Source organism: Pygocentrus nattereri, chromosome 25, assembly GCF_015220715.1.
Source record: "Pygocentrus nattereri isolate fPygNat1 chromosome 25, fPygNat1.pri, whole genome shotgun sequence".
Classification (NCBI taxonomy): domain Eukaryota; kingdom Metazoa; phylum Chordata; class Actinopteri; order Characiformes; family Serrasalmidae; genus Pygocentrus; species Pygocentrus nattereri.
Window position 1 is genome coordinate 12,962,319 of NC_051235.1, and position 23,460 is coordinate 12,985,778.

Below are 23,460 nucleotides of genomic sequence, written 5' to 3' on the forward strand. Positions count from 1 at the left end.
TTACATGTGGTCTGTGCAGAATATATTTATCATATGCCTCATTAACATTAAGCATATTTCAGCCCTGAAAAAAATATCCCTACTGAACCTTCTTTATATCCTGTTTATACAATAAGTGTGCATGAACTTACGGGAAATCCGGAGGGTGGAAAATGGATTTTATTGCCCCAGCATAGATGGAAACAATGGAGATGATGACACAGGCTAAGAAGAGGGAGGCAAACTTGTTGACGTACTTCACCCCTACAAATACCACGACAGCCATGAGACTCAAGCAGATGGTCCCATAGACTCTCATGTTGTTCAGCATGGCGCTACTTCCTGCATGGATATCTACAGCATGGAAAATGGCTGCCTGAGGCACCAGATATTTCTGTGGGTGAGAAGTGCTGAGGGTTACAGAAAATATTATCTGAATACTAAACATCATCTTAAAATTCAGTACATTAACTCAATACATGAACCATGGGTCGTTATAGTGGACAAGACTTCAGCTTAGTCCTTAGCTACAAGGTATTCTGAATTCATTGAAAGAAAAAGATGATCCAGGACCAGACTTAATCCCTGACTTTGAAACTGACCCTTGATATTAAAAAGGCTCTCCTAATTAGTGACTTTAAGGTGCACCCATTGCTGACACAGGCAATCAATTGCCTACATTATCTCTTTAGAAAACCACTAGATAGTGGTTAGGTAGCCAACAGAATGAGATGCTCTGGATCAGCCACACACAAGTCTAAGATAACCATGTCCAATGCCAAGCATCAGGACTAGAGCACCAGCATTAGGGTGTGGACCACTGGCACTGGCGGCACGGTGGCGTGGTGGGTAGCGCTGTCGCCTCACAGCAAGGAGGGCCTGGGTTCGATTCCCCGGCTGGGCGACCAGGGTCCTCTCTGTGTGGAGTTTGCATGTTCTCCCCGTGTCTGCGTGGGTTTCCTCCGGGTTCTCTGGTTTCCTCCCACAGTCCAAAAGACATGCAGTCAGGCCAATTGTGTAAAATGATCAAATTGTAAGTCGCTCTGGATAAGAGCGTCAGCCAAATGCCGGTAATGTAATGTAATATTTGGAGTGATGGAGCACCTTGCAGAACCTTTGGGATGAGCTGGAGTGATCCAGAACCTATTATCCAATATCAGTACCTGATCTCACAAATTATCTTGTGGCTGAACAGAATCAAATCCTCACAACAACATTCAAATATCTTGTCTAAACAAGATTTCACATGTGAAGTGCATAAAACATTTGTTTTATTCACATGTGAAATTCATGTGACTTTACTGTAAGGGTTCCCAGAAAAGTCAAAGCTGTAAGTTCAGAAAAGGGGAACTAACTCCCAAAGAAAGAGCAGGTATCCACAAACTTGCTTGCAAAATTACCATCTTGACTATATATGAAACAGCAATAACTGAGCAATAGAGTTTTTCTTATGGAAAAAAAGACTAGGACGGGTCTGGCTCACCAGAAATATTTCTATGGCACCCAGGATGTACATGGCAGCAGCAAAGGTTGTGCCCAAGTAGAAACAAAGGCCCACAGCACCTCCAAATTCAGGCCCCAGAGATCGCGAAATCATAAAGTATGCTCCCCCAGCTGTAAAAACACACACAAATATCAGCACTGATAACTGCAAAACAGGAAACACTTACTAACTATGACAAAGTGGCTGTTAAACATGTTTACAGGAAAGTAGGTCTATGTATACTATCAGGACAAGGTTAAAAAAAAAGTTTAGTTCCAACTTGCCCCACTAGTAACAGAGAAAGCATGATCTTTCATGTCAGTACTTGCAATGCCTCAATATGAGTTTACAGAAATTAGTTGATTCTCAAAGAAAGCTGGCTACTTGGGAGATTACCTGGGACAACACCGTTGGTAGCAATTGCACTCATTGATATCGCTGTGAGCATTGTCTGTAAACCAATATCATTTCATTAGTCATTAAGGTTTCCAAGCTTTTGAATTATAAGACAAGATTAGCACCATTTCTAAAGCAAAGTACAAGCAGACAACATCCAAATTATACAGCAATTATTAATACTGTAATTTACAGTTAAGATGAATAAGCTAATATGTAAATGAGGCTCTGATGTCAAGTTAGCAGCCATACTAAAGTCTCAAGACTAGCAGTCTTCCTTTCTTTTCAATTCATAATCCCAAGGCAATACATCTTCTGCAGTTTATTCTCAAAAAACAGGTATGCAAAACTAAAATGCACTGCAAAGCATGCACATGCTTATATAAACAAAATAAATATCTTAAGATGTATATTGATACAGATAGGTTGATAATGATTGTAGATTCCACTTCAAACCCAAATTCAAGTTGGTTCCTTGCGATATTACTTATTTACTGAACAAATCTACTTCTCTGAACTGATGTAAAATATTGCTTTTGTTTGTCTAAACCAGTTGTCACCATCCCTTCTCCTGGAGAGCTACATATATGGCCAAAAGTATGTGGACAGCCCCCTCCTAATTATTGAGTTCAGGAGCTTCAGCAATGCCCGTTGCTAACATATGTATTTGCTATCTAGCATGAACAAATCTGGATTTGGCGGATGCCAAGAGAAAGCTACCAAGTGGAATGCAGTAAGCTTGGTGGAGGAGGAATTAAGGTCTGGGATTGTTTTTCAGGGTTTGGGTGAGGCCCCCTTAATTCCAGAGAAGTATAATGTTAATACTACAGCATATAAAGACATTTTTGATAATTGTATTGCTCCAAATTTGTGGCAACAGTTTGGGGAAGGCTCTTTCATGTTCCATGACTGTGTTTGATGAGTTTGATGTTAAGGAGCTCCAGTGGACTGCACAAAGTGGACTGCACTCTGACCTCAATAACACTTTTGGGGTGAACTGGAATGTCAATTGTGAGACAAGACTTCTCATCCAACATCAGTGCCTGATCTCAGTGCTCTTTGGACTGAATGCACAAATTTCTACACACACACCCCAAAAGAAGACAGAGGCTGTTACAGCCACAGAGTGGGCACCAACTCCATATTAATACCTATAGTTTTGGAAAGGTATGTCCAACAAGCTCATATATACACGTGATGGTCAGGTGTCCACATACCTTTGGCCAAATAATGTAGTTTCCCGAAGAGTGGTGTTCTCATGTGCTGCTCCCCCCTTACCTAACACTAAGATTAATGAGCTGGAGCAGGCATGGCAGATTGTGGCTGAAAGTAGACACTGTAGGAAGGTAGATGTCGAAGGCCAGGATTGGTGACCACAGTTTTACACTAAAAAATGTATTATTTCATTTATTTATTTTAGTTGAATAGGACTAATCAAATTACTTGTTACCACATTAAGTTCATTTTTTAAGTTGAACAGCAAACCATTTACAGTGTAGGTCTTATATCCCTGATAATCAATGTATTTGTTAATGCTGTATTTAGTGTCTTTCTGGTAGGCCACTATTATCAGGCTGGTATTTTAGCTGTGATAACGTTTCTTAATTTCCTGGACTGTTGTTACTGCATGTCCTACTTGTGACTATACTGGTTTATCAGGAGACTAGATCACATATGGTAAGCTGTTGTGTGTGTGTGCACATAATACAAAATCAACTCACACAAGAACAGCACATAAGGACTATGAGGAAAGACTGCACAACTCCTGCTGTGCCTACAATCCAGGTGAGACGCAGGAAAAGAATGACTCCAAATATGTTCTGCAGACAGGGCAGGTACACTCCCATCAGTGTCCCCATATTCGGAGACTAGAAAAAGAGAGAAGAAAGAGCAAAATCAGATCTGATAATAACTGTTGCTTGAACTTCCATTCTTACATGAGAAAACTGAAACTTCTGAGTTCCATTTTTATCAGCATCAGTTTCAAGATATAAGTACAAATATGTGATTTACAGTGACATTTCTTTCAAACACTTAATACAGTTTCTCAATAAACTCAACACAGTTTAATTACAACAGTCATCATTTCAATGAGTTTACTCCCCTGAGTTTTTTCCTTTATTTAGTCATGTTAAGGTCCCCCCAAAAAACTGATACTACTAGCGTTGGATAGTCAAGGCTAGCACAAGCTTCCTTTGACTGTGAATGCAACTATTCAAACTGCTGCTAACGGAGTTCTAAGACCTATAATCACAAAATAGAATTAGTTATATGCTTCTCATATGTATGGAATGTTTAAATGACATTAGATAGAACTGCACTATTTAAAATTTGGGGATTTGGAGATGTCCCTGTTGGAAATACACTATATTTCCAAAAGTATTTGCTCATCTGCCTTTACACACATATGAACTTGAGTGACATCCCATTCTTAATCCATAGGGTTTAATATGATGTTGGCCACCCTTTGCAGCTATAACAGCTTAAATTCTTCTGGCAAGGCTTTCCATAAGGTTTAGGAGTGTGTTTATGGGAATTTTGACCATTCTTCCGGAAGCATATTTGTGAGGTCAGACACTGATGTTGGACGAGAAGGCCTGGCTCGCAGTCTCCGCTCTAATTCATCCCAAAGGTGTTCTATCGGGTTGAGGTCAGGACTCTGTGCAGGTCAGTCAAGTTCTTCCACGCCAAACTCGCTCATCCATGTCTTTATATACCTTGCTTTGTTCACTGGTGCACAGTCATGTTGGAACAGGAATGGGCCTTCCCCATACTGTTCCCACAAAGTTGGGAGCATGAAATTGTCCAAAATCTCTTGGTCTGTTGAAGCATTAAGAGTTCCTTCCACTGAAACTAATGGGCTGAGCCCAACTGAAAAACAACCCCACACTATAAATCCCCCCTCCACCAAACTTTACACTTGGCACAATGCAGTCAGACAAGTACCGTTCTCCTGGCAACTGCCAAACCCAGACTTGACCGTCAGAGAAGCGTGATTTGTCACGCCAGAGAACACATCTCCACTGCTCTAGAGTCCAGTGGCGGCAGTTAACACCACTGCATTCCATGCCTTGAATTGCACTTGGTGATGTAAGGCTTGGATGCAACTGCTCAGCCTTGGAAACCCATTCCATGAAGCCCTCTACACATTCTTGAGCTAATCTGAAGGCCAGATGAAGTTTGGAGGTCTGTAGTGATTGACTCTTGTTACGTGCACATGCACGTGGACAGTTTTTACATATTTTGCAGGTGTGGGCTCAGCCTCTGAAGGAGCTGCTCCTGAGAAGTGGGTAGAGCTTTGTTGGAGCCTTATCCTTATAAAAGCTGCCTCTAGGGGGAAATGAAGAGCAAGAGGGAGAGACAGACCACCAGAGGACAGCTACAGAAGAGCAGTTTAGGCCATGCTGCTCTGAACGTTAATATGGTTACATCCTGTAAAATTCCCATGCTTATATGTTTTGAGAAAAACATTAGAGTTTTGTTCTTTTTTTATTTCTTTCGAGCTGGGCAGGTAAGGTAGGGAGTGCCCATACATGCCTTCATATTCATGTAGGCCTCTAATTATGTAGACACATTAGGTAAGGGGCGGGCACCATCCTGTGTATGTTTTGGTTTATTAGATTAGGTTTAGAGTAGTTAGTTATTTGTTTTTTTATTTATTCACCAAGGTAAGAGTATTTTTGGTTTAGTTAGTTTAAGGGTGGTTTTCTTTGTTATGTTCTTTCCTTTGGTGCCGTCCATGGTCCAGCTCTTGTTTTGTTTGTTTTCTTGGTCATTTGTTTTTGTATATATTGTGTAGATATATTGTATATGTATGTATAAAGAAAACAGCTAGTTTGGTGATAGTAAACGGTTGAAGCTACTAAGTTGTTTGTGGTTCTCCCTCTATAAGTGTTGCTTGCAATTTATACCCAGCCATATGTTTAGTCAGCCATCTTCCCATGTTATAGACTCCTCTTACCCCTAGACAGATAACGAGGGGTTGTAACACTCTGCAGAAATTTGTCAATCTCTGCACGCTATGCGCCACAGTAATCGCTGACCCCACTCTGTCATTTTACGTGGCCTACCACTTTGTGGCTGAGTTGCTGTCATTCCCAATCGCTTCCACTTTGTTATAATACCACAAAGTCGACTGTGGAATATTTAGTAGTGAGGAAATTTCATGACTGGACATGTTACACAAATGGCATCCTATTATGGTACCATGCTGGAACTCACTGAGCTCCTGAGAGCGACCCATTCTTCACTAATGTTTGTAGAAGCAGTCTGTGTGCCTAGATGCTTGGTTTTATACATCTGTGGCCTTGGAAGTGATTGGAACATCCAAATTCCATGATTTGGATGGGTGAGTGCATACTTTTGGCAAAATAGTGTATATAATTGCATGCAACATGCAGAGGAATGTTATTTGGACCCCTTCCCCCAGCAGACGAATCTGATGTTGAAATCCATGTTGAAAGAGTGTTCCAAAAGAACACAGTCAAAACTTAGTATTTCTATTTGTTGCTTTTTAATATATATATATATATATATATATATATATATATATATATATATATATAAAAATGAATTGATTTCACTCTTTTATTGTGTGTAGAAGTTGATGCAATTTTTTTCAAACCTTTGGGATTTTCCTCTTAGAAGCTTCTGCACTTTCCGCCTCTTCATGTTCCTTTGCCCCCTGAGTAATATTTGTGTAGTTGACCAAGCGGCTAAGAAAGGAGGATACCTTGGGCCGAATGTCCAACTCCTCCTGTAGGAAAAGTTTCATAAAAAGAATAATTTGTATATAATGATGAGGAAAGAAGGAAGGAAAAAAGGAACAGATACTTCAGAACAATGCAAACAAACATTTGAGATGAACAACCTCTTATCTTTTTAAACATAAAGTAGAAAATGCTCCTGCTTTTGAGCACTTAGGTCATTAGAGGCTGTCTTTTGGTGAGGATGTTCACTCAGTCCTCGAAGCAGAGAATAAACCTACAGAAATAGACTAGATTATTGACCAAGTTCAAAAAGTGAAAAACCTCAAACAAGGCCAGATTCTTGTCATAGTAGTCAGTCCTCTTAGATGAGTCTGTAGTGTTGAGGAAAGGACTGTCTTCTTTATGATTGCCATGTCCTGGGGGTGTGAAAGGAGAATGAGATGGTGAGACAAATTAGATAAGGATTTACTCACGAATATAGATGACAGAATCTACTTTCCATTTCAAAACAAATGGATACGTTTTTCTTTAAACAATCAGGTACACATATTCAACATTACAGTCAAAGCAACATTATACCATACAACATACTACTGTATAACTATAGGGTAAAATATTACATGCTGTTCTACACCTTTTATAATAAGCTTTACAAATGATGATGCTCAGTTTACTGCAAGTCAACTAATATTCTTTTTTAATAACCACAACTAGACAAGTAACGGTGCATTGTCTAAATCGGGCATGTCAAACTGGAGACGTTTCGGGCCAAAATGCTATGGAGATTTGCATTTACCCTCATCTAAAACTCCAAATTCAGTTTATAATGAGCTGATTAGCTGAATCAGGTGTGTTTGATGAGGCAGTGTACTGAGACCTGCAGTGATTTAACCCGCAAGGAATGGAGTCTGATGCGCGGTCTAAACAACAGAATATTCACTTAATCGTCATAACAATAACAAATTCTATGCTACCACACTAAGGCTAAGGCCCAATCCCATTTCACTCCTTGACAATACCACTTAGCCCTTAGCCCAGTGTTTTGTGCGTTCACGTCTAGGGTTAGGGTGTCCCAATTTTTGTTGAGATTGAGGGGTAGGGCGAAGTGTTAGTTATATATGCTCATATATATATATATATATATATATATATATATATATATATATATATATATATATATATATATTATCATATATATGAGTTATATATGCCATATAGAACTATATGGCCTTCCAAATGGAGATTTTTCAGAGGCTCACTTCAAACAGAGTGTTATGAGGAAATAAAGAACAACCGACATGGCTGCGCGACCAACCAAAGAAACCCACAAATATAAGCATGTTCTCCATTAAACAAATTACGATAACTATTGTATTATATTAGTTTAATGCAACGTCAATGTATTATGGTTGTTTTCTACATAACTATCAATAAAAAATCGCTAACATGCTAACGTCTCGGTAGCTAGCTAGCTAACTTTCCTGTTCCACCTTAAATAGTCCAGCAGTGTTGACGCCTGAAGCACCAGAATGTAACTGCTGCACCATTTAAGGTGGAATGGGAAACTTTGAACAAGAAGCTGGTAATTAGCTTCAGTTTCATACCAACAAAGAATTAGAGGTGGGCGATAATAAATAATTGTCTTATATCCCCTCTTTGAAAGCATATAATGCCCTAAATGTAACTAAAGCCCAGCAGCGACGTTGCTGAGCTTTACCCTCCTCTGCTATCACTGAAGACAGGCTGGGTCGCCTGCAGAGCACAGCTAGTAGCCTGTTAATGAAGCAATGTTTTGTAACTCCGTTCCAAGGGGTTAGAGGGGTTAGGGTGACACTCGAAAACAAGGGGGTAAAATAGGGGTAAATAGACGAAATGGAATTGAATTTAAATAAGTTAACTACATTTACTAGCTAGCTAATCTGAGTGATTCTGCTACTGTATATACGAGGCCTTGCAGAGATCCACTAGCCGGCACTATTGTATTCATTGTATCAGTGGTAAAAACTGCACTGATGAAACAGGAGGAAAACGGAGTGAGTGGAGATAAAACTTCTTGCTAATGCCATTTAGCTTGATTAACAATCGTTTGTTTTCTGTCGGACAGTGCACTGACCACAGCCAGTTTAAATTCTCCATCAGTGTTCTCAGATTGTTCTTGCCAAACCCATAAGCCCTTTGTTGGCTGATTCATGTAATTAAATAATGTGAAAGCAGTTGTTTGTGCCTGACTAAGGCATGAAATAAAATAAAGAAATAATAAAATCACTGACATTCATTTGCCTAAAAGTCATGCAGCCCAATCTATATAGCGTAATTAACTTATTGTACTTGATGGATGTAAAAGAGCAAAAGCGCTGGTAGAACCTGGAAAGACCCATGATCTGCAGAGGTAAAAGTTTTTAAAATATGTTTGAGTAATAGTTATGCTTGAAATGTTATTGCCATTCATTTGCCTTTCAAATTGCATGGGATCATGTGTCTGATTTTCCACAGAAAATCTTTTTAAGTAGGTTAATACATTAGTGAGTTTGAGTTATACAATATATGGAAATAAACATTGCTTTTCAAGTAGATAGTAGATGTGCACTGTACATAAAATACATGTGCAAGATCTACATTTTCTCATTCCTGAGACCAAAGAAAACAAACTACAACCAAATATATCCCAAAAGTATCTCTTGATAAATTTTGCTGTATGTAAGGGCTCCGCACCACAAAGTACTACTGTGTTACTTTTTAAGGTAGCATCTGAAATGTGCACAACCTGTAAACCTGTGAAGATCTACATTGTATCAGGGTTTTAATTCCACAAAACCATAATCCAAAGAGCAAAGTAAGGCAAAAGTGTCTAAAGGTTAAGGGCAAAAATCCAAAAATGCAAACCAGGCAGGAGTCAAAGACCACTGTGATCTGCCCCTGGGCCTGGAAGCAATCAGCATGGTCACAGTGAAAATCATTAATGAGCAAAAGGGTTCAGGATATCTTCTGAAAAGACTCATGAGTTCTCCTGAGGGCTGTAATCTTCCCAGTCAATAAGATGCAGCTGGTGGTCCCAATGCTGAGAATCCAGTATGTTCCAAACCATAGAGGCAGAACTGATGTCAGTGGCCGGTAGAGGACTGGGTTTGACAGTCAGCACTGGAATTGGACCTACTAGGAACTCTGGTGTTAGTAAGGAAGCATGGAAATTGGGAAAGTTTCTATAGATGGGGAGAGTTAGTGCAGTCATAAAGACAAAGTTTATTTGCTTAAGTATTTTAAACAGACCAATGTAGTGTGTTGTTTCAAGCATAGATCCTGTGTGCAACGCCAGACCAGCTGTCTAGATCTTAGTGGTGGGACATCACAGCAATGTTTGTCAACCTACAGATTCTGAAGGTGGGACAGGAGAGTAAATATAGGGAGAGCAGTGAAATGACTAACAGATGTGTAACTATAGCATCCGCTCAGAACTCTGGGGAGAAGGACCTCTGGTGGTGAGGTTGGCTAGAGAGCAGAACTGATTTTCAGCTTACTACACAAGAGATTTTACATAAAAGACCAATTCCACAGATACAGCAATAAATCTATACATGTTAAAATCTAAAAAAAAAAAGTAAAAAAATTGACAAAGCAATTTTGAACACTTTGAAGGTTGTACTAGGTACCTAATGGAATGATTGGTTTTCTACAGATGAAGTCATGTAGCACAGATACAGCAATACAGTGTGACATGGAGTGATGATGCGGACGCGTGTGCTGAGATAAGCAAGTTTTATTTTGGGCAAATCCAGGGTCGTAGTTGGAAGAGGATTGAACGATAGGCAGACGTAACTCAAAGAACATAAAACAGAGTCTAGCAGAGAAACACTACAAACAGTACTTAAAACAGCGTATACATACATACAAACAATCAGCACATACATACCGCACGTCAAACAAGCCTACAAACAGTACATCCAATACTAAAACCAACCCAGACCAGGGCAAACACGGGGCTTATATAGCACAAGGGAATACAAGGGATCAAAAGACACAGGTGGAAAACAAGTGGAAACAAGGGGGCAGGACAGTGAGGTATCAAAACAAAGCACATGGAGGACCGGGAAGTAAACACCAGGCACATGGGGGAGTGGGAGGAGCCAATCATGACATACATTTACATTTTATGTAATGTTGAATATAAATCCTATTGTACAGTAATAAATTAAACATCACAAATTATTACTAAAAATAAATCAAGTAATAGTGAAACACCTTAAAGTTTGTACTAAGCACCTGAGGAGAGACTTAACACCAGGTTTATTACAGTTTTTGAAATTTTCATGAATTTGTATTGTTATTTACTTTTTCATTTTGGTCTTGATTGTAGTTTAGTTTCAGTTTGTGCAAGGGTGCATTAATCTAGTGATTTAGTCTTGTATTTGATTAATGTGTATTTGTATCTGATAAAATTATTGCAACGGTAGATTGGGTTCAGCTCAGCTCCAGCTTTTAAAAATAAAAAAACAACAACTTTTTTTTCTTAGTAATTCTATTTCATTTAAGTTTTCCCTAATAACATCATAGTTTTGATTCAGTTTTCATTTTTTTGAAAATTACATTTAACAAGCACATTTTCGCTGCTAGTTTTAGTAACAGTTTTAGTTCACTATAGTAATGATGAGACATTACGTTAAATTCATGTAGCATGGATATGATAAATACATTAAAGAACTTATATTATTATTATACACCTATAAATTAACCTATAAACACATTGAAGGTTGTAGCAGGTACAAAAGGGACTGAATGACATTCAGTATTTCAACTGTAGTAAGTCATAGCATACACACAGTAATACATTTAAAAGTAATTTTTAAATTATTCCTAAATATCAACAAAGTGATATTGAAACTCTTTGAAGGTTGTTGTTGGATGAATGACCTATTCCACTATGTTCCTACCACAACTTTTTTTATTTTGTGGATTTTTAGTAGTTGGGACAGTAAGACAAAGTTGGGACAGTATGTGGAATGCCATTAAAAGCATCATTATATATAAATCAAATTAATAAATTCAGTTTGATTTGTATTCAATTAAAAACAAAAACAATATTTGATGTTTTACCTTATGAACTTGAACATTTGCCTTATGAACACTGTTTTTTTTTTTTGTAAATATACAACACATTCCAAAAAAGTTCCAACATTTTATAAACTGAAGATGCCAACTGATACAGTTGTGAAAACAAACTTGTTTATTCTTCGTTTATTCAAGTCTGCAGCTGCGCAACTGTCTGTGGCCTACATTGTTGTATTTTGCACCAAATGCACTGCATATTTTCAGTAGGAAACACGCAGGCCAGTTTAACCTGCACTCTCTGGTTATGCAGCTGTACTGTTGTAACACAAGCAGAGTGTTTCTTGGCATAACCATGTTGAAGTAAGCATGGATGTCGCTGAAAAACACAGCTTTTAAAAGGCAGTATATGTTGCTCCACTATGTGTATATATCTTTCAGCATTAATCGTGCCTTCATAGATATGCAAGTTACCCAAATAATCTGAATGTTAGACTTGTCAGACCACAATGCACATTTCCATTGTGTTTTAGACCATTTCAAATGAGCTCAAGCCCAGAGAAGTCAGAAGAGTTTCAGGTTGTTGACATGTGGCTTCTACTGTGCATAGTGCAGGCTGGCATTTGCGAATAGAGCAATGAACCGAATTATGGAAAGTTTCAGTTTCTCAAAGTATTCCAGAGCCGAGGTGGTGATTCAATTACAGGAGCACACCAGTTTTTAATAGTGCTGTCTGAGGGGATGAATGTCATGGGCTTTCAATTGTGGTTTTCAGCCTTGTCCAATACACACACACATTCTCTGAGTCTTTATTATTATTTATATTACTTTTAATAATATTTTCTTCAATTTAAATGTATTACTGTATCTAAGCTTATAATTTATATTAAATATCCCACCTGTACTAAGCTGACAATCACTCCAAATAACCACTACAGCCACTGAAATCTGCGTTAATGTGTTAAAATGTAAACTTTCACTCATTTAAAGAGTAAGGTGTCTGTGCTTTGTTGTTCAGAGCCTACTTTTACAATATATTTGATTGTAATTTGTTCCCTGTATTCTGAGGAGTGAGAACATGTAGGTGTGATTTTTTTTTGCACATTTATTTAATTGAGAAATTATTGAGAAATTAAAGAGAGAAATGTCCAGTTAATGTCCGAAATAAAACCACTTTATCGCACTTAGACAACACAAATACATATCTGCAAATTGTCATAAGCAAGACAGTGGTTAACATACCCACTACCTTATTATTAGTGTAATGTTTGTTGAATGTATTTTTTTCATATTATGGATAAAATGACCTTCCAAACAGTTTTTGATGTTTACTTTTTGAGAGGGTTTTCGTGTATTTTGGCAAGATCAGATTTTTTTCTTTGCTGGAAACTACAAAAACCATCTGGCAACAATTGGATTTCTAAAGAACTCTGGTGAGCTCACACCTCAAAGCGAAGCATCTGCAGCTAGAATAAATCCCTATTAGTAACAAAAATAGTTTAAAAAGTGTCCAGAACATTCACTTTTTTAAAAACATGGTAATGATGACTAGTCGTCTATGTCTTTGATTAACTATATTCGAGTTTATACATATTAAACCAACATAAAATACTCACGCTCACAATGCACACACACTCATACAAATATCTACATTTATACAGAGTCCTATGTAGAGTCAAGCAAAGCTGACATTTGACTCGTGAGAGTCAAAATATGGGTTAAAAGTAGTCGTTCTGTACATAACTGTACCATTGAAATGATATTTTCTAAGTTCTATTGACTCACCTCATCCTGTCTCATCTCCATGCTTATGAAAAGGTACGAATAAATAACCAGCCACTTTATCAAAATTACCACTAACTCCACTTACCATATAGGTGCCATTTGTAGTTCTACAATTACAGACTGCAGTCCATTTGGAACATGTTTGTGATGCATCAATAATGATCTGAGCCTTTGTACTCAAGTAAACTATCACTTTTACTTATGTAGTGATTTTCTGAATTTTTTCCACCCCTGAAAATATATACGCACAGAGTAAATGAGAATCTGAAGCATCTCTTGCACAACTAAACCCAGAAATATGAGAGATTTTCAACCCTGCTAGCGTTTCCACACACCCACATTCATTCCCCCATGAGCTATGATACCAAGCCATGGTTACTTTAATTACTGTACTGTGATCTACTGTATATTTACCACGCCAGCATTCTTCCTTTCGGGAAATTATGCAATCAGTTTATGGGTCACATGTTTAAATCATGTTTCTGGTAAAAACATCTTTCATTTACTTGCAGACAATCTATAATTAAGTTGTTTACATGGATAAATCGGAGATCTTTTTCGTCACAGTACAACCCCAAAGGAGACATGACAAATCCTAATAGATGGCTTAATGTCCACAACAACATCTAGGTCAGTGTTTACTTTGCTTTGGCAACCACTTCTTGTAAGAACAGCAACACTTGAAGTGTTGAGTAAAATTCTTCAATGTTACAAACGCTGAAATAAATACAAGCCATTCTTCTGCCCTCTCTCTCATTTTCTGATAATTACTCTGCACTCTATCTCAGTTCACAGAATTTGATTGTTTTCATCCCATTCTGTGCTTTACTTGGAATGCTCTTTGTCCAACAACTGAAGCTTTCTGAAACAAATCTAAAGAAAAAATGTGCAAACAGTCAACATCCAAACATACAACAATTACTGCTACATTTAACTAGTATTCACAATTAAGATGAATATCCACACTGAAAAACTAAAACCAGGCAAGCTGCTCTTTACATTGTGTGAACAGTTCATGAAGAACTGACCAGAACAGAAATGGTTAAAATTATACATTAATGTATATTAAAGTTAAGAATGGTGCTGCTTCTCTTATAATGCTATCAAATTAACAAGATTTTGTTACAACAATCATGATATACTAAAACTACTAAATGTGTTTCTTTCAAAAATAACTTGAGGGTAATCAGGGTCCTCTTTTTTTCTAGTGCCAAGTCCATGCTAGAACAATGATTTCTCTATAGCAGGTATGGAGAGGATGCAGACAGACTGAGATGTTTAATGATGGGCAGATTTCCTTGGTAGAGCAACTTGTCAAAAACATGTTCTTGTTTTGGATGCATGCTCTGTAACCCTATCAACTCCAAATGAAATCCCCCACCAGTAGTGACGCATCTCCCTTCCCCTTGTGAACCAACTCTTAACACGAAGGTCATATGTCCCAGAGTTTGACCCTCTCCAAAGAAACTCCATCCAACCTGCTGCCTTGTATGAAGACCACCTAAACATACTTGAAAATGTCTTGTTTTCATTCTCTTTGCATATTCTGAAGTCCCACTCACCTTTGTCTTGGGTTAGTATGCCATTAGCGCAGGAGTTAGCGTTAGCATTGCTGTGGGTCAGCATGTCTCTCTGAGTGATGTAGTGTGAGCAACGTTATGAGCCCTGGGCATAATCGACCTCTATCCAGGCCACTGTAAACTCACACACACACACACACACACACACACACACACACACACACACACACACACACACACACACACACACACACACACACACACATAGCACAAAAGAGCAAGCCTAATACCATGCTGCTGCTCAGAAAAGGCGACACACACACTCATGTGCCACACAGAAAGAGAGAGCAGAGGACTAATACTATGTTTCTCAGAGGGAACAGAGAGAAAGAGAGGGAGAGAGGCAAATACAACACTATGTAGAAGCTTTAGGCACCTAAGCATTCTGTTTAAAACCATTTACATTGGAAATAAATGAATTTTTGCTCATAAAAATATGGCACAGAATATTAGAATAGATATATAAATACAGTAAAAAGTAAAGTGGCCTTATTTTATTTTCAATAAAGCTGTTGAGGACTTGTGATCTTGTTTGAAGAACAAAGTTTGGTTCCAGATTTCTCCTCGATGCCTCAACCATCACATTGTTAAAGTACATCACTCTTGATTTACTTTACTGAAGTGATAAGATAAAGATAAGATAAACCAGATACTGGACGATAACTACAGCAATATTTGACCTCCTCTGAATGAGATTTGGAAAAGATGACAAACAGATTGACTATATTTATTCTATTCTGTTTTTCAGCAACAAAGGCTGAAAATTTGCATATGTGTGTGTATGTAGTTGAAAGTAATCCTACCATATAAATGATAAATTCACAAATTCACAGACACACACACCCTTGCACGTGCCCTTAGGGCTCAAATAAGTAGTGATGCATCACAAACATGCTCCAGTTCCACTCACATGCAAGTATGAACGTGAATATGAATACTATGGCCAGCCCCTGCACTATGGCCAGTACTATGACCAAACATAGCATTATTTCATTGTCTGGTGTCCTTTATTAATTTTTATCGATCTTATCATTCTATTCCTGCCTTTCCTGTTTTACAAACTACTGAAAATCCTATACAACTCAATAGCATCAGATAGAGCTTGCCCTTTTATGTCCTTTTAAAAACGGACATTCTTTTTTTCTCCTGGTGATTAGAGTTCTTAGAAAGTGATTTTAGATCAGCATATAAGGGCATTAGAGAAGAGCACCATTCCATTAACTCCAGCCTCCACTTATCCTAATACAACCACATTCAGACAGTTGAGAAATGGAAAAGAAAGATTAGGTCCATTAGGTTATCAATGATGTAGAAATAGAAATGGAGAGTGGAATTATTCTTATTCTTAAGGTCTTACACGGTTATGATGATGATGAATTTAAGGAAGAAGATTGAAAGTAAAATTTAGTATAATGGTGCCCTCTAGTGAGCAGCACTGAAACACTTAATATGTGCCTTTATTGGTCTTGATCTTTTCTTGAGATATTGGTCCTTTATTCAGATTGGAATCCACATGGACTGAGGAGGGGTCATAATGAAAAAGTGGCCCATGTGTTATTTGGGTGTTATTTCGGCACTGTTCAAAGCAATGAATCTGGATTGATTTGGTTCAGTGAATTACATTTGTTTCTTCACTGCACATGGATGGGCAATGTATACTGCAACGCATGCATTTTCCATGTTATTAATTGCTAATAAACTCTCCTAAGATAGCTGTGGTGCAGTTATTCCTGTTTAAATAGCATGTTTTTTTCCAGGCACTGTTGCTACTGAAATGCTATAAATTGCCTAATTCTAAAATGCCTTGCCTGGTCCTGATTCATAGTGAAAAGGTTTGATAGGGGCACAGGGTGGGAGCTTATACTGGAAGTCTCATTATAAAGATTAAAGTCTAAGAGTGTTTTAACACAGAATCACCGACTGTGCAGCTGCAGGAGAGAAAGCAACAAACTGTGTTGACAAGTCCGAACACATTAACAGTGCTCTGTGAAGCATTCCATACAGCTTTTCAGATCAAAGGCTGACGCAGCACAAGTCTACTGCTTACATGTTATGTTTGTGTGTGTAAGTGAATTAGGGCCTATACCTGCTCTGTCCTTTACATTGGAAGAGGACTGTGTGCACATGGTCATCTTTTCTTATCTAATACATAATGATTATAGCTCTATTTTTTTTTTGTGATCAACTTTTTATTGCATTTTTCATCATGTTTTATAACAAGGGAGGGGAGAGGTAAGGGGCAGGGGAAGGCAGGACGGTGTCATACATTTAGGAATACACACAAATCAAAAATAAAGCAAAGACAATATATATAAACAGCTACACAACTAAACAATATCACATAATATAATTGAAAACTAAAGATATAAATTCTCCCAGTTTGATTATAGCACTAGTAAGTAACCCTGATGACTATTACATAGATATTCAATATTCAAGAATTTGAAATGGCACTTCTTGAGAGTCAGTTTGCTGTGGTTTCTTCCTCTGCATACATGAATGTGGAAGGTATACTAGCACCTTTGCTTGCAAACCTTTAGGTTAGTCTTTGAGTGATGTTGGGCAGTATAATGGTAATACGGTATTTGTGCTAGTGGCGCTGATGAAATGATCATTTCAAAATTTTAAAAATAAATACATTTCACTGTGTTCGCTAATAGGTGGTGCTGAAAGAAAGTAGGGAAAAATCAGAGCCAGGAAAAAACTAAGCATGACATTAGCTCAGCTAAAGCTAAGAGCCACACACACCACAGAACACAATTGATTTTCACTTTCACCTAAGACTAGTCACTCGACTTACACTGAGATCCTCAAAATGAGTTCATTTTAGCATCAGTTAGTTGGAATCAAGCCTGTGCTGTGTGGTACATTTGACCCGCTGACTAAGCTATAGTTAGCTTAGCCAAAATGCTACATTCCCAAACACCACAGAACAGGTTTCATTTGGCTTTCTGTTACTCCAACACCAGTCACTCAGCTTATACTCAGACATAGTGTTTTACTATCAATACTTGTTTCAGAGGACCGGCAGTTAGTCAGAATCAAACCTGTGCTATGGTGTGTGGAACCACTGAGCTCTGTAGCCAGCTTGCTACAGTAACGCTGAGGTAGCCAGTCAGGCTAAACACCATGGAACAGGTTTAATTTTGCCTTCTTAACCAGTTGCTTGCCTTCTGATTCCCTCAGATTTGAATTATCATTTAAACCTGTGCTGGTGCTATAATTAGCCAGTTAGCTCTGTGGTGAGCAGAGCTGTTATTGTATTATCCAAGTTATTGGATAGCCATTTAGCAATTGTTAGATGGTTTGACATTTGGAATGATGGCTTGAAAGTTATGCAGTGTGTTCATGACCATGTACACAAACCAAAGTTTTTGATTATTGTCTATTTTAAAATAACACAGGATAAGATGGCAAAAAACAGACATAAATGCTTTTAAATCACTTATATTGGTTTTGGATACTGCCTGACCCTGTCTAAGTAACTGCTTTCGGGCGTCCCACACTTCTTTATAATTTTATAATTTAGGAAAAAGCAAGTGAGGGACAAATTAAATGAGAATAGGAAAGTGTAGGGATTTGAACTTTTAAATATGAGCACAATAAAGATTCAAGAAAACATAAAACTTTTATTGTTATGATTATGAATAGTATAATTTTGCTTCATCTGTGATTGTTTGTTATGGCTCACCTGTGTGTGTTAGTATATTTATATAGATAATATAGAGTATATGTATCTATGTTAATATGCAGTATATGTCAATTATGTATGTATATATGTAGTTCTTGCAATGTTCTGATGACACACACTACTAACAATAAAGGTGCCAAATTGAACTGAAAAAGGATTCTTTAAGGTGATGCCATGGAAGAATCCCTTTCATAATTCCTAAAAGAACCTTTAACTGGAAGGTATCTTGTAAAGGAGATGTTACAGTGTGAAGAGCCTACTTTTTTCCACATCTTTAAACTTCGTATTAATCTACTTTGTTGTTTTTATGTCTTTTTTTATGTCTTTACCTCTTATTTTTTACCCTCTTTTATTTACGTTAAGCATTTCAATTGCCTTTGTGTGCTGTAAAAGTAAGCTTGACTTTCCTTTATCTTCAAGAATACATAATATGAATGTTTTTCACCACTTAACTTTTTCCTAGAACCTTACATCCAAGCCAGCCATTTAGGAACCTTCATTTGTAGTAGTAGAAACTGCTGTGTTATAGTACACTGAAGAAGAGAAAGAGTAAACACATTTGGTATCCAGCTGCTGATTTTGTCCTCTTCAGACATCTGTGTTTGTATAGTTTTCTAAGGAAACAACAGTTTGGTCAGAGGCATATAGGAAATCTGGATAGGAAATTCTGTCTTTTCAGTGCAACACAGTAGTGATGTTGCCAGACATAATGTACAGAACACACAACAGGCACAGTACTGACAATAGTTTTTGGTCCATTGGCCTTCTCCTTGAGGTTTACATGGATACGCCATGAGATCAGTTTAAACTTGCTTTTTTACATGATTGTTTTCTTGCATGTAGATATTAATATGTTTATGTTTGTGAATTCTGCGTGCACTTAGGTTTTTATATCATTATTACCTTAATTCTCTTAAGACCCAGGGGGCTAAAATCGTTTTGTGTATGCATGTGTTAGTGAACACTGAAGCCGATTAACCACAGAAAACATTTACCACCATATTATGTTCATCATATTATGTGAAGCTTATGTTTGAAATCCTATTGGCCAAAGTTCTCATTAAATAGACTTTTAAAGATTTCATTAAGGTAGAAGTCATGCTGCTTAGGCTGATTAGCCACTGAGGTTTGTCGGAAGGGATTTCTGTATGGTTGGCATGCTAGACTGTTTGCTCTAATAGTCCGGATAATGAATGTTGGGCTCCTGTGTGTGCGTTTGTTTTTTTTTTTTTTAGAGCGTTTACCTGCAGTCATATGTAGTGTTTTACTGTAATCACTATGCTAAGCATGAGGCATTATTTCTTGTTGTTTAGAATACTGTGCACACCTGGCCAAACCAGCTGTCTGTAACTTTTGACCGCAATAGCCATGAAGGCTATTAGCTAAGGCCACAAGACAAAGGCACATTTTTAACCCTCTCTGAATGAAGGTGACACATCAGAGTGACTGCGGTCAGACGTAAACTGCCCAAACAGGTGAGTCTGGAATGATAAAAACTCGAGTACTTAAGAAACTAGTCGGCTGTCCAGTAGCTATCCACTAACTTAGACACACACAGTTGAATGCAAACTTATTGATTCATGATGCTAATCACAAAAACATATTTTTTTCTTTTTCTATGAACTAATATTTGTTATACTTTAAATACTTAAGGATTAAAAGTTTAAGTGATGAATCAAATGTAAATCTCTATGCAATTTAATAGTTAAATATAGTTGTTCTTTCTTTTTTTTTCTTAACAGATACATGTTCTAGAGTATTATATAATTCTGTGCAGGTTATGCTGTTAGACAGGAGGCAACAATATTCTTCCAACTCATTGTGCTGAATGAACTCAAACTTAACAGTTTATTTCAGATGTAATGGTTCCCAAAATGCTGCTTCCAACTTTCCGTCCAAGTGTTGTTTATACAGTATGTTTTGGACATATACAGTGCTGTGCATAAGTTAGATACCAGCCATGTATTTAATTTCCAGTTAAAGTGTCTACATACTATGCGTTTTCAGGAAAAAGCAGGAAATGTAAATTTAAAAGAAAATTACATAGAAGCCTCAACATCTAAATATAGTATCAAAGTGACTGTGTCAACTCTTTGCCTTTATTACAGCTTCTGTTCTTTTACAGGCTTTCGGTTTTTCAAACAAATGTGTAGGGATAATTTGCCACATTTTTCACAAATACAGACGTAGATGTTGGTTGCATTTTCTGCTGCACACAATCCAAGTAATCCCAAACACGTTTACTGATGTTGAGGTCTGGGCTCTTTGCTGGCCAGATCATTGTTCTGAGCACACCAGCAGCTTCATTGTTTAATTGGCAAATGTTCTCATTTCCTTTTTTCTGTAACAGCTTCTTGACAGCTACACATCTTTTCAGACTCATGGTTTTGAGTGGTGCTCTCACAGTGGATGGACAGAAACACCAGTTTTTTTCCTTTGACTTCTCTTTCCTTGTGCAAGTGGATTATCCTATATCTAATCAGAAAAACTAAACTTTTATTTAATGGTCCTTTTGACTGTAGATTAAATAAATAAATCTCTGACTTTTGCAAAGTTCTGTACACAACATAGCTTTGAAAAAACATTCAGTACAGCCAGTTATACATTTCTGTTTGACTATTTTGTCTTCTGCAGTAGAAGTGAACTGTAAGTGGTTGAGAAGGCCAGTGTTGTATGTACAGCTGTATGCAAAAGTTGGAACATGTCAAACATTTTATTAATTTTCTATGTAAATATAAGTAATATCACTATACAAACAAACTTAAATATACCATTTTCTGCCAACTTTAGCACACAATTTCTTTTTATTGGCAGAGTTTAACATATTTCACAAAAAATAAAACATAATATATAATACTTGCCATGTTTTTTGCATAGGCCACATTTTATGTTTCAATTTTCCATTTAAACGGTTCATTTCGAGAGCATTTGGAGCTTTAATAAGACAGTAATAGGATCGTACATTTGAAGCCAGAGGAATGCTAACCTGCTGTGAGAGAACCGTACTAATAAGGGCATCAGAGATGTGCTTATCTGTGTGTGTGTATGTGTGTGTCAGGCTGGGCGAGTTAAGTGTGTAGATGGCTAAAAGAATATTCAATTTTCAAAGCTGAAGAACAATTAATACTATACATTTTTGAATATGTAATTCAATAACCAGATAGAAAGGTGCATTAAAGTCTTATTATTTAACTTTTGTATTTAAAACTGCATAAAGATGCTAGACAGACTAAGGTGCACTAATACTATTCACTCCTAAATGTACAAAACAAATAAAGTAAATCTAAAAAAACAAAAAAACCTCTTAAATGTCCAGAACGCATCTCCTTAAAACCTAAAGGGGAATTTATGTGATGTTTCAAGGTTTCAGCAAAATTAAATGGTTAAGATGTAAACAACTGTAATTTAAAGTGGCTTGATGAAAAATGCTCCATTCTAGAGACTCAAGAGGATTATTGGTGGTGATAGGGACCAGACAACGACATTTTTATTGATGGACAAATTACATGGAGAAGGAAAATTAAATATCTTGAAAGAACCTCAATGTTCTATTCTAAACCTAAATTCTAATTTTTTTTATAGCCTAGTGCTATAAATAACGTGTTGTTATTGTTAAGAAGCGTTTCATCTGTCGCATAATGCTGATGTAAATGTCTGTGCAGTGTTTCAATCTAGGGTATTTGGGGTAATTTGGAGTAGTAGCATATATTTTCATCATCATATTCTGTATGAATCAACCAATCATATACATTACATTACCAGACCTCCTCTGGTAGAACTAATCCAGTAAGTAAGCAGAGCTTAATTTAAGTGAAATCTATTGATGTCTATTGTTTGGGTTTGTTATGAAATGCTAATCTCCCTACTGTATTTTGTACAGGCCCAAAGGAGTTGTACAAATTCAACTAACAGAATCAAGTGCCCTTGAAATGATGCTTGGTATTACAACTAATATTATGTTCATTAAGTAGTTGGTGTAGATACAGACTACTGAATGGAAGATTCTTTTGGAGTTTGCAGGGTCCTTTGAGGGATTTAAGAGACTTTTATATGAGCTCACTGGCCCAGTTCCACTTGTTAATTGAAATCTGTGAGACAGTTCAATGCAAGGGGCTCATAGCAAGCTGCTCAGCCAGTGGAACAGACAGCTTTCTTTCAGCAAAAACTAATAATGCTTTTCTTTCAAGAGGTGAATTAGTTGTAGCAGTCAGAAAGGATGTGAAAAGCATGCGGTCATTCCCTGATTTCAGGACTGCTAGGCAGCTCCCACTCCAAAATAGCACAGACTTGTTTTTCTGTTTCAAAAGACCATTCCCAGTGGGACTATCACAACCCACTACTTCCCCAGTTCCACCCACTGTACCTGTTATAGCTAATAATGTGGCTGACTGCTGTCAGACACCATAGATAAGTTTCTAACTTATGCTGACTCTGAAAATTACAGATGGGAATGGCATAGCATATATAAAAGACCCCATATCATACATTTTTCTTGTATATAATTTTTTTGTTTTTCCCCCCGAGGTCCACGTTAGATGGTCATAATTCATTTTTGCATGAGCACTTTCTAACCTCTCTTTATCCCTTAGAATTAAACAGGGTGTTTTTGCAATTGTGCCTGTAAGACAAATATACACAGGTAGTCAGCTCCATAATTATTGGCACACTTGGTGAAGATTGTAAAAAACAAGTAATGACAAAATGTCTAGCTCAGTCTCACACTCATGTAACTGTGAGAGAAATCAAACCTTTCATTTAAGTACATGTTGTCTAAGAAAAAAAAAGTTAAATAATAAA

At 37.3% G+C, this 23,460-nt stretch overlaps 1 protein-coding gene across 3 annotated transcripts in view; it reads right to left on the reverse strand.

The window, feature by feature from the left end:
• slc12a4 (solute carrier family 12 member 4) overlaps positions 1-23,460 on the reverse strand; it is a 43,214-nt gene that overhangs the window by 14,212 nt on the left and 5,542 nt on the right. The window contains exons 1-7 of one of the 3 annotated variants that reach the window (XM_037534545.1): positions 14,955-15,082; positions 6,889-6,983; positions 6,483-6,614; positions 3,580-3,726; positions 1,859-1,913; positions 1,463-1,593; positions 132-373 (exon numbers count right to left, since the gene is read on the reverse strand). In XM_037534545.1, coding sequence (XP_037390442.1) covers positions 132-373; positions 1,463-1,593; positions 1,859-1,913; positions 3,580-3,726; positions 6,483-6,614; positions 6,889-6,983; positions 14,955-15,018 — 866 coding nt within the window. In that variant the 5' untranslated portion in view covers positions 15,019-15,082. Of the gene's footprint in view, positions 1-131; positions 374-1,462; positions 1,594-1,858; positions 1,914-3,579; positions 3,727-6,482; positions 6,615-6,888; positions 6,984-14,954; positions 15,083-23,460 lie in introns of those variants that run through there. The other 2 variants (XM_037534546.1, XM_017723980.2) reach the window with 2 other exon arrangements.